This window comes from Bos grunniens, chromosome 26, assembly GCF_055505025.1.
Source record: "Bos grunniens cultivar Pamir isolate PY7600 chromosome 26, Bosgru_T2T1.0, whole genome shotgun sequence".
NCBI classification, from domain to species: domain Eukaryota; kingdom Metazoa; phylum Chordata; class Mammalia; order Artiodactyla; family Bovidae; genus Bos; species Bos grunniens.
In genome coordinates, this window is record NC_141190.1 from 16159728 (window position 1) to 16171742 (window position 12015).

At 35.6% G+C, this 12015-nt stretch overlaps 1 protein-coding gene across 1 annotated transcript in view; it reads left to right on the top strand.

The window, feature by feature from the left end:
• HELLS (helicase, lymphoid specific) overlaps positions 1–12015 on the top strand; it is a 39772-nt gene that overhangs the window by 11606 nt on the left and 16151 nt on the right. The window contains exons 5-11 of the mRNA XM_086378758.1: positions 1231–1267; positions 1357–1421; positions 5459–5500; positions 9093–9317; positions 9689–9871; positions 10464–10607; positions 11326–11522. Of these exons, the coding sequence (XP_086234884.1) occupies positions 1231–1267; positions 1357–1421; positions 5459–5500; positions 9093–9317; positions 9689–9871; positions 10464–10607; positions 11326–11522 (893 nt within the window). The remainder of the gene's footprint in view (positions 1–1230; positions 1268–1356; positions 1422–5458; positions 5501–9092; positions 9318–9688; positions 9872–10463; positions 10608–11325; positions 11523–12015) is intronic.

Genomic DNA, 12015 nt, shown 5'->3' on the forward strand with positions numbered 1-12015 from the left:
TGTTTTAAATGAGCTGTCTTTAAATAGTACTGTATGTTTATATACATGAAAAGGGTTATGTATTGATCAGTTAATGAAGATGTGCTTGCAGGAACCTAAACCTGTGTTTCTTCTAGATGCACTGATTCGGTATTCACTAATTCAGTATTCATGGTGACTTTATAGAACTCAGCTATTGTGAATGAGAATTGACTAAGTTTGAAGATCACATAGCTAATAAATAGTAACCTAGGATTTGATCCTAGGATTAATTTCAGACTCCACACTTAATTTCTACCCCAAACTGCCTTTGTTAGGAAAATGCTAATAGGAAATATCAAATGCTAATATCAAAATGCTAATAGGAAAAATAAGGAGGGTATCTAAATCCAGTTACTTGATTGTTAGTGTAGTTAGTGGTGATGTTAAAGTACATAGCAGGTAACTGTACAACAAAAGCAATTGTGGAAAACTGATACTTGACTCAGTTGCTAATTCCAGGGACTTATTTTGGGTTTTTGAAGAATATACTTATAATTTTACTGGCTTAACCAACCATTTACACTGTATTCTTCAACCTGTTGCTTTAAAACAGTCTTTACTTTCACCAAGCTAACTTTTTACACCAGGTTTTGGGGTTTTTTCCTTTTATTCTAAAGGTGTCAGCCATCATATTCTGTCTATTCCATTTCATTATTCTCTTGGTATTTTCCTTTTTAATCCTTTAAATCTTTTACTTCATTTTTATATTTACCTTCTTTGTTATTTTTATTTTTCATGCATGTTGTCTACCTATTCTTTTCCAGCTCTCATTTTGAGACACTTTTTGAATGTCTCTTCATTTCTTTTATCTCTTTTCCATTGGTTTTTCTCTTTGATAATCTTTTTTCAGTTGTATTTAACTTACAGATTATACTGAAATGAGTACTCCTTCCATACCATACCCATTGAGTAGCATAAACACAAAGAAGAGATGTACATGGTAATTACAAAATAAAAATGCCTCTGTTTAATTTTGAAATTTGTCTTACATGGAAGAAAATGGAGGGAAGTAGAGCTTTGGGAAAAAGTAGAGAGTTACAAACAAGTTGTAGTAGAGAAATAAAGAAAAAGGTTACCTTTTAGTAAGCATGATAGTGAAGAGTTCTGGATTTGGTTCAACTGCAAGGAAAGTTTACTTAATCGGTGCCTTAAAACTTGTAATACCATAGAAGTTTTGGGAAAATAATAGTCTAAATCCTTGTTTTGTAGGATAAAAATTCCATTGATGCAAGTGAGGAGAATGCAGGTAAATTTCTTTGTTATAGTTTTGAAGAATATGTGTTTATATTTTCTGCTTAAATTACTATAAAAACTAAAATGGTGTTGTTTTTTTAGTCATAAAAAAGAAGAGAGGAAGAGAAGATGAATCATACAATATTTCAGAGGTCATGTCAAAAGAGGTAAAAATAAAGGGGGAAGGACAAATAAGGTTTTATGTTGTGTATAACCTATGTGATATTGATAACTATTACTTGAAGGTATACTGATAACTGATATTTACCTGTCTTTTCAGCCAGTTAAGTGTTTTAGGAAAGAAGATAGTACCATCTTCCTGTCTGTTAAAGGAGCATGAGCTTGGCCTAGTGAGAAATTATAACTTCTTACAACCTCAAAACTGTATCTTAAGAAAGATTGTTAGGGAGCTAAAACCATAAACTAATTTTTAAAGCCATTTTTGTTTTCACCTTCTCACTTAGTACCTCATTAAATAAAAATTAAAGAATATCTTTAATTACAACAAACCCTAAATATCCCTTAAGCATAATATATCACATTCTTAATATTAACAAAAATTCTAACTTTATGATCTGCTCTACTTTTCTTTTATCTGAAAGTATAACTTCACATCTTCATAAAGTATAAAGTTTAACATAATACTTACCTTTTTAAAAAAGTTTATTTATTTATTTTGGCTGTGTTGGGTGTTTACTGTTGTGCAGGCCTTTCTCTAGTTTCTATGTGTGGGCTTCTCACGCAGTGGCTTCTCTTGTGGGACACCGGCTCTAAGGTGTGTGGGCTTCAGTAGTTGCAGTTCCCAGGCTCTAGAGCACAGGCTCAGTAGTTGTGGCAATTGCTCAGCCGCATGTGGCGTCTTCCTGGACCAGGGACTGAACCTGTGTCTCCTGCATTGGTAGGCAGATTCTTCACCACTGAGCCACAGGGAAGCCCCATAATACTTGTCTTTACTCTCAGGTATACTCTTTGTTTTCCCTTCTTTCCCCATTTAAAAATAATATTCAGGACCCACTTGATTTGTTGTGGAACATACTAAGACTGCAGTGAAAAATACTTAATAATAGTGAAAACACTATTAATGAGATTAACACATCCCTTGATGTGAACTGGGCTTCCCTTGTGACTCAGCGGTGAGGAATCCGCCTGCCAGTGCAGACGATGCAGGTTCGACCTCTGGGTCGGGAAGATCCCCCTGGAAAAGGAAATGGCAACCCATTCCAGTATTCTTGCCAGGAAAAATCCCACGGACAGAGGAGCCTGGAGGGCTACAGTCGACGGGGTTGCCAAAGAGTCAGACACAACTTAGTTACTAAATGACAACATTGATGTGAACCAGGAGATGTTTGACTTGACTCCCTCCTCTTTTAGTATAAAAGGAGCCTGAATTCTAACTCAGGCAAGATGGTTCTTTTGGGGCAGGAGCCCACCATCATCCTGGTTTCTTGGCTTTATGAATAAAGTTGTTATTCCTTGCCCCAACAGCTCTTCTCTCAATTATTCGCCTGTTGTGCAGCAAGCAGTATGAACTTAGACTCAGTAATGTAATCACTCTGTTTGCCTTAGCATTTATCCAGTGAGAAATATTTGGAAGGAAGTAGTTAAATATAATTGGATAATTGGAAAATGCTATTGAGCGTATAGAGGGGTGCTTAACTCAAGCCTGAGTTTCATAAAGGTTTCATCTAGGAAGTTGAGACTTGAGGGATAAAAATTAAGTCATGTAAAGGTGGTGGGGGCAGGTTAATAGGAATAATAAGATATAGGGAAGATACTGGGGATGTGTTATAGGAAGAGATGATAATCTTTAACAAATGTCCAGAGGCAGGAGATTTCCTGGAAAGTTCAAAAAATTTAAAAAGAAATTATATTTGGCTCTAGTTTATAAACAGAAGAGTGGTATAGGATGAAGCTGTAGAGGTAAGCGGCATCAGGAGTTTAGGAAGTTTAATTTCTAACAAGAATACTTCATAGTTGCTATTGTTTTGATTCATTCACAAATTGTTATCCAAAACGGTTCATCTCAGCTAGCCATTTTAAAAGACAACTCTATCTGTTCTCTATATAAAATCTCTTTAGCCTTAAAATATGAATATCTATATTTATATGATACTTTACATACACACGAAACATACACATGTATGTATATATGTGCTATCAGCCACACCTGTCCTTTTATTCTCTTGTGTATCTCAAATTTGAGATATGCTTAAAATTTCTTGAATGTATCATTCTGTTTTATCCACTTTAGCCTCTGCACATGCTATCCTAGAATTTAATTCTGTCTTTAATTATTATGCCCTGATAACAACTTTTTCAGAAAATTTGATATATTGTTTTCCTAAGTCACTAGGTTCATTGTCTCTATACCCTTAGCATCTAGTAGGTACTTCAAAATCAGAACACTTTTATTCTTTATTTTTAATGTATTTGTCTTTGCCTCTTGATCAGGATTGCATATTCAGGTCTCTAATCCAGAGAGAGGTCTAAAGTGGCCTGGAGTTAGGATTTTAATACATTTGGAAGTGAATCCTTGAATAATGGTGGTAACCATAGCTTGACTCTAGAGCAGAGTTTTGAAAACTTTTTCTGTCAAAGGCTAGATAATAAACATTTTATGACTTTGAATAGTTTTGTGGGTAACTCACCCTGAACTTTGCCGTTGTATCCAGAAAATAGTCACAGACAAATTGTAAACCAATGAGCCTGACTTTTTTTCTAATTAAACTTTAGACATTTATAAAAACAGGTTGCTGGCTAGAGTTGGTCCATGGGTTATAGTTTGCCTTTTTAGTAGAGGACTGTGTGGATTTGGACTTAATAAAAACTTCAACTAAGAAAAAAAACAAAGTTGAAAATTTGGGAGTAAATATTCCAGTTTTTAAGTGCTGCTCACAAATTCAGGATTTTATGCCATGGGCCTACTTTTGTCTCATGTTTGATTCCTCTGTATGAGCCTTATCCCCATTTCCTGGCATAAAATCAGAACAAGAGTAAATGTTGAAGAAATAAATGAATGGACCATCAGATCAGATCAGATCAGTTGCTGAGTCGTGTCCAACTCTTTGCGACCCCATGAATCGCAGCGTGCCAGGCTGTCCCTCACCAATTCCTAGAGTTCACTCAGACTCATGTCCATCGAGTCAGTGATGCCATCCAGCCATCTCATCCTCTGTTGTCACCTTCTCCTCCTGCCCCCAATCCCTCCCAGCATCAGAGTCTTTTCCAATGAGTCAACTCTTCGCATGAGGCGGCCAAAGTACTGGAGTTTCAGCTTTAGCATCATTCCTTCCAAAGAAATCCCAGGGCTGATCTCCTTCAGAATGGACTGGATGGATCTCCTTGCAGTCCAAGGGACTCTCAAGAGTCTTCTCCAACACCACAGTTCAAAAGCATCAATTCTTCGGCGCTCAGCCTTCTTCACAGTCCAAGTCTCACATCCATACATGACCACAGGAAAAACCATAGCCTTGACTAGACGAAACTTTGTTGGCAAAGTAATGTCTCTGCTTTTGAATATGCTATCTAGGTTGGTCATAACTTTCCTTCCAAGGAGTAAGTGTCTTTTAATTTCATGGCTGCAGTCACCATCTGCAGTGATTTGGGAGCCCAGAAAAATAAAGTCTGACACTGTTTCCACTGTTTCCCCATCTATTTCCCATGAAGTGGTGTGACCAGATGCCATGTACTTCATTTTCTGAATGTTGCACTTTAAGCCAACTTTTTCACTCTCCACTTTCATTTTCATCAAGAGGCTTTTGAGTTCCTCTTCACTTTCTGCCCTAAGGGTGGTGTCACCTGCATATCTGAGGTTATTGATATTTCTCCCGGCAATCTTGATTCCAGCTTGTGTTTCTTCCAGTCCAGCATTTCTCATGATGTACTCTGCATATAAGTTAAATAAACAGGATGACAATATACAGCCTTGACAAACTCCTTTCCCTATTTGGAACCAGTTTGTTGTTCCATGTCCAGTTCTAACTGTTGCTTCCTGACCTGGATACACATTTCTCAAGAGGCAGATCAGGTGGTCTGGTATTCCCATCTCTTTCAGAATTTTCCACAGTTTATTGTGATCCACACAGTCAAAGGCTTTGGCATAGTCAATAAAGCAGAAATAGATATTTTTCTGGAACTCTCTTGCTTTTTCTATGATCCAGTGGATATAATCATTGTTATTTTGTTTGTTTTCTCATTGTTTTAGGAAATTTTGTCTGTGGCCAAGAAAAATAAAAAGGAGAATGAGGTAAGAGATTTATAAGAGAGAGATATTTATAAAAGAGAAATTTAGGAGTCATATTTGTGTCCCTGATCATTAGTGTTTTTTTTTCTCTTAATCACCAGTGTACATTTTTTTCTCACTAGTTATCCTATAGCATGCTTCTTTCTTATCTATCCACTTTAGTCTATTATATGTTCTTTAATGTGTAAATATTAATTTTTGAGTCTTTGAGAGTGTGGCAAAGATGCAGGTAACTGTAACTGTATGCATAAATACATTCCACATTTATATATTCCACAGCTTGTGGAAGTCCCTGGGGATACTTCAGTCTTGTTTCTGGCCTTCCAAGATTTTCTTTGGTTTTGTTTGAGAAGGCTTATTTCTATCCCCACCCCCAAACCCTCATTTTATGTAGAGAGATGCCTTATGACCTTGGAATTTACTATCCAAGGCTCTATACTTACAGGATTTTTTTTCTTTCTTCAGTATGAGGTTTGGTTTATGATGCAGTTGCAACCAATTATGTTAAATGTAAATAAAATTAAGCATTTTTTTTTATAAGTCTTAGATGTATTTTAAAAGATAAAGTACAATCTAATCTTCTATCACAATTTACTCTGGAATTGCCCACACTTTGTAATGTATAATAAATAACATACTGATCTTGTGTTCATTCTGATAAGTTTTGTTAAGTGTATATATCTGTGTAACTATCATCCAAATCAAAATTTTAGCACCTTTTCATTATGGTAGAAGGATCTCTGGTATCCTTGCCAGTCATTTGCCCACCCCTATTTTCTGTTGCTTTTCATTCACTGTGGCTGATAATCATTGATGTTGTTTTGTTACTAGTAGGTTTTTTATTGCTGAGTAGTAGTCTGTCAAGTATTATAATGTCTTTATCTATTCTCTTCATGAGCTTTTAGATTGTTTCCATTTTGTAACTATTCTGGATGAGGCGGCTGTGATAACTTCTGTAAAGATCTTTGTGTGGACATGTTTTCATATTTTTTTGATGGGATTCGGGAGCCTGGTGGGCTGCTGTCTATGGGGTTGCACAGAGTCGGACACAACTGAAGCAACTTAGCAGCAGCAGTAGCAGTAGGAATGGAATTGTTGGATCATTATGGTAAATGAAGTTCAACTTTATAAGAAGGTAGAGCTCTTTTCTGAAAGTGAACCCACCATTTTATTCTCACTCAATTCAGTTCAGTTGCTCAGTCCTGTCCGACTCTTTGCGACCACATAAATTGCAGCATACCGGGCCTCCCTGTCCCATCACCAACTCCTGGAGTTCACCCAAACCCATGTCCATTGAGTTGGTGATGCCATCCAACCATCTTGTCCTCTGTCATCCCGTTCTCCTCCTGCCCTCAATCTTTCCCAGCATCAGGGTCTTTTCAAATGAGTCAGCTCTTCACATCAGGTGGCCAAAGTATTGGAGTTTCAGCTTCAACATCAGTCCTTCGAATAAATATTCAGGACTGATCTCCTTTAGAATGGACTGGTTGGATCTCCTTGTAGTCCAAGGGACTCTCAAGAGTCTTCTCCAACACCACAGTTCAAAAGCATCAATTCTTTGGCACTCAGCTTTCTTCACAGTCCAACTCTCACATCCATACATGACCACTGGAAAAACCATAGCTTTGACTAGACGAACCTTTGCTGGCAAAGTAATGTCTCTGCTTTTTAATATGCTGTCTAGGTTGGTCATAAGTTTCCTTCCAAGGAGTAAGCGTCTTAATTTCATGGCTGCAGTCGCCATCTACAGTGATTTTGGAGCCCCCCAAAAAAGTCAGCCACTGTTTCCCCATCTATTTGCCATAAAGTGATGGAACCAGATATCATGATCTTAGTTTTCTGAATGTTGAGCTTTAAGCCAACTTTTTCACTCTCCTCTTTCATTTTCATCAAAAGGCTCTTTAGTTCTTCACTTTCTGCCATAAGGGTAGTGTCATCTGCATATCTGAGGTTATTGATATTTCTCCCAGCAGTCTTGATTCCAGCTTGTGCTTCCTCCAGCCCAGCGTTTCTCATGATGTACTTTGCATATAAGTTAAATAATTAGGGCGACAATATACAGCCTTGACATACTCCTTTTCCTATTTGGAAGCAGTCTGTTGTTCCATGTCCAGTTCTAACTGTTGCTTCATGACTCTCCATTAGTACTGTATAGGAGTTTGAATTCATATCATTGCCAGCATTTCATGTCATTAGTCTTTTTAACCTTAGCCGTGAAATGAATTTCATGTAGTTTTATTTTGTATTTTCTTAATTACTAATGTAGAGTTAATTTTTGTGTTTGTAATGGCTGTTAATGTGTTTTCTTTTGTAAAGTTTCTGTTTATATCTTTTGCCCAGTTATTGGGTTATTTGTATTTTTGTTGATACATGAGTTCTGATTGTTGTCAGATACATATACTGTATTTTCTTTCTGTTCCTGGCTTGCTTACTCAATTTCTTAATGATATCTTTTTTTAGTGATATCTTTTAATAAGCAGAAAATTTTAAATTTTGTAATAGTCCAAATCATTACTTTTTTTCTTTTGATGGTTAGTACTCTTTTTGTCTTGTATAAGAAGTATTTGTCTATCACAAGGTTATCAAGGTTTGTGATAACCTTGTGAAAATTTATCACAAGTTTCACCACTCCATACATAAAATCTATGATGAAATGATATACCTAAACATCAAACCAAGAACCAAACACAAACCTTGTGATAAATTTTCACAAGGTTATTCTCTGTTTTCTTCTGAAAGCTTTATGGTTCTTGGTTTGATGTTTAGGTATATCATTTCATCATAGATTTTATGTATGGAGTGGTGAAACTCAAGCTCCTTATATTTCCAGTTGAATATTCAGTTGTTGGCATCATTTATAGGACTTCATTTGAATTGACTTAATCCTTGTTTTCATATTCTTAAAATGGAATTTGGTCATAGCTAACCAATGAAGTCTACCTTTGGTCATAAACTGGTGCTATGTCACAGATAAATTGACACTCTTTAAGTTTGATACAGTTTTAAACTATATTTACCTTGTCCCTTTCCCTGCAGTGAAGGTAATTACTTACAGAAAGTAAAAAAATTTTATATTCTTGAACGGAACTAACTATAGATTTTTATTCAACATGTGAAATGATCTTCACAGTGATTCAGTTCAGTTCAGTTGCTCAGTCACGTCCGACTCTTTGCGACCCCATGAATCGCAGCACGCCAGGCCTCCCTGTCCATCACCAACTCCCGGAGTTCACCCACACTCATGTCCATCGAGTCAGTGATGCCATCCAGCCATCTCATCCTCTGTCGTCCCCTTCTCCTGCCCCCAATCCTTCCCAGCATCAGTCTTTTCCAATGAGTCAACTCTTTTCATGAGGTGGCCAAAGTATTGGAGTTTCAGCTTCAGCATCAGTCCTTCCAGGGAACACCCAGGACTGATCTCCTTTAGGATGGACTGGTTGGATCTCCTTGCAGTCCAGGGGACTCTCAAGAGTCTTCTCCAACAGCACAGTTCATTATGTTACTGCAATTTTGATTAGTAGTTACATTTTCTGATTAATGGAGGGTAGCAGCATAATTATGTATTAAACTTTTATCTGAACTTTTTTCTTTACAGGATGAGAGCTCCTCTTCTAATATGTGTGTAGAAGATCTTCAGAAAAATAAAGATTCAAATAGTAAAATTAAAGATAGATTATCTCAAACGGTTAGGCAAAATACGAAATTCTTTTTTGACCCTGTTCGGAAATGTAACGGACAGCCAGTACCCTTTCAGCAACCAAAACACTTCACGGGAGGAGTGATGCGGTGGTACCAAGTGGAAGGCATGGAATGGCTTAGGGTAATACAGCCTCAATTTTGATTCAAGATATTGTTTCACTATTTAATAACCTATTAATATGATATAACACAACTTGAGCTGTTCCTCCTGTGTTTCACTATTATATATAAGACATGTATTGCTGTGTAAATACTTATTTTCTAATTTATTTACCCAGAGTAAGTTTTTGAAAGTGAAAATTTATCTTATTCAAGGCTACCAACATTTTTATGGCTTTGGAAACCGAGTTCACACAGTGTTTTTATAACTTAAAGTGTGAATATGTCAGTCTCATCATAATTATCCTCTTTGGATTAAAGGAAGAAATAAACTGCTGATTCAATAGATGTTTATATCAGCATTCAAATAGAGTGTATGTTATTTTTGTCCAGATGCTTTGGGAAAATGGAATTAACGGTATTTTAGCAGATGAAATGGGATTGGGGAAGACAGTTCAGTGCATTGCTACAATTGCATTGATGATTCAGAGAGGTGTACCTGGACCTTTTCTCGTCTGTGGCCCTTTGTCTACACTTCCTAACTGGATGGCTGAATTCAAAAGATTTACACCAGAAGTAAGACATGCTTCCTTTTGTTAAATATATTATCATTACAAATATTTTATTATTTTGTTGCCTGAATTAAGTTATAGATCTCTTATTACAATTATGTTGATTTCTGTGTCTACATCTTATTTAACCTATCTTTCAATATCAGCAATACCTTCTGTAAGTTTATATAGAATACGTATTAGTAATCTCAGAAATCTTGCCTGACATATCCCTGGGTGATTTGTAGTGCATTGAATACTTTGACCCACCTGAGACAGACCTTGGTAGAATTTATTTTTTAATTCTATTCATCCTTATTATAATGTTTTCCTTCCATATGTGTTTTAGCCACATCCTTGCCTTAGGAGAAGTACACATTCCAGAAATAACTTTGCCATTTCTTTCACTTTACACTTGATTTGTTTTTGTGGCCCTTTTTATCCTCCCACTGTAGCCCAGCAATTAAAATTGGTTGACTATTTTATTATAGAAAGATAGAACTAAAGTTAAATTATGTTTTTTCTCTCAGAAATGTTTAACTTCATATTTTCCAAATTGTTGTTATTTATATTTTGTTCTAAAGTTTGTTACCTATCAATCTAATAAAATATTTTAGATTCCTACTATGTTATATCACGGGACCCAGCAAGAGCGTCGGATACTGGTAAAGCATATTCACGAACGGAAAGGGACACTACAGATTCATCCTGTGGTGATCACTTCATTTGAGATAGCCATGAGAGACCGAACTACATTACAGGTACGAATGGTCTTATTGGAGTCTTTGTAATCCATAAATCACATTTCTGAAAATTTATATCACCTTCCAGTAGCATTGGTTCAATTTTTTTTTTTTCTAATGGAATAGATTACATTGGTTATATTCCTTTAGAACCTAGAGGTTTATATTAACCAAAAGATTGAGATGAAGATTGTAGTCTGTAACAGGAAAATTAAAGCCTTTGGCACTTAAATCTTGGTAGCCACAACACCATTTAAATAATTTTTATCTCTTTTCCTTTTTTTTTTTTTTTAATTTTTTTTTTTTTTTGGCTATGATGAAAATTCTACTGCCATTTAATGTTTCAGAGCATATAGAACTAACAAAGTCTTTCAGTTCCTTTTTTAGGACTCCAGGATAACACTAATTAAAACTTGACAAAGCATTAGAAAGAAAAACTACAGACTACTTTGCCTAAAGAATGTGAATGGAAAATTCTTAAATACATAACAGCAGGTGGACTTTATTAGTTCAAGACCAAGTGAGGACTGTTTTAGGAATACAAGTATAGTTTCAGAAAATCTAACTTACTCTCTTAGTAGATCAGAGGAAAACATGATTATCTCAATAGATACAGAAATACCATTCAATAAAATTGGACATTCATTCCTAATAAGGTGGTTTTGTTTTTACAGTTGCTTTTAGGAGAAATTGTGAGACCATCGTATAAAATGTTTCCCCTGAATTCCTTTTCTAGAATTGCTATTGGAAATACTTAATAGTAGATGAAGGACACAGAATTAAGAACATGAAGTGCCGCCTAATTAGGGAGTTAAAACGATTCAATGCGGATAACAAACTTCTTTTGACTGGTACTCCTTTGCAGAACAATTTATCAGAGCTTTGGTCATTGCTAAACTTTTTGCTGCCAGATGTATTTGATGACTTGAAAAGGTAGGTAAGCCAGTTATTTAATTATTGCCTGTGTTTTTCTAAAAGTCTCAAAATCTGTGTTCATAGATTAATTTCTTTCTTCTAGGTAGCTGGACTTTAATAATAGCTTTTGGCTAGTTCTTTGTAGTATATATATTCTCTATTTTTTTCTAGTTTTATTGAAAAATAATTGATATACATTACTGTATAAATTTAAGATGTACAGTATGATGGTTTGATTTACATATATTGTGAAGTGATTACCACAATAGGTTTAATTAAAATCCATCATCTCAAATAGATAGAATAAAAAGAAAAAGTTTTCCTCCTTGTGATGAGAACTCGTAAGATCTATTCTCTTAACGACTTTGTGTGTCATAAAGCCTTATTAGCTATGGTTGTCATGTTGTATATCATATCCCTAGTGTTTATTTTATAACTGGAAGTTTGTACTTTTTAACCATCTTCCTCCAAATCCCCCTCCCCTAGTAAGTCCTACTTTTGACACAAATTA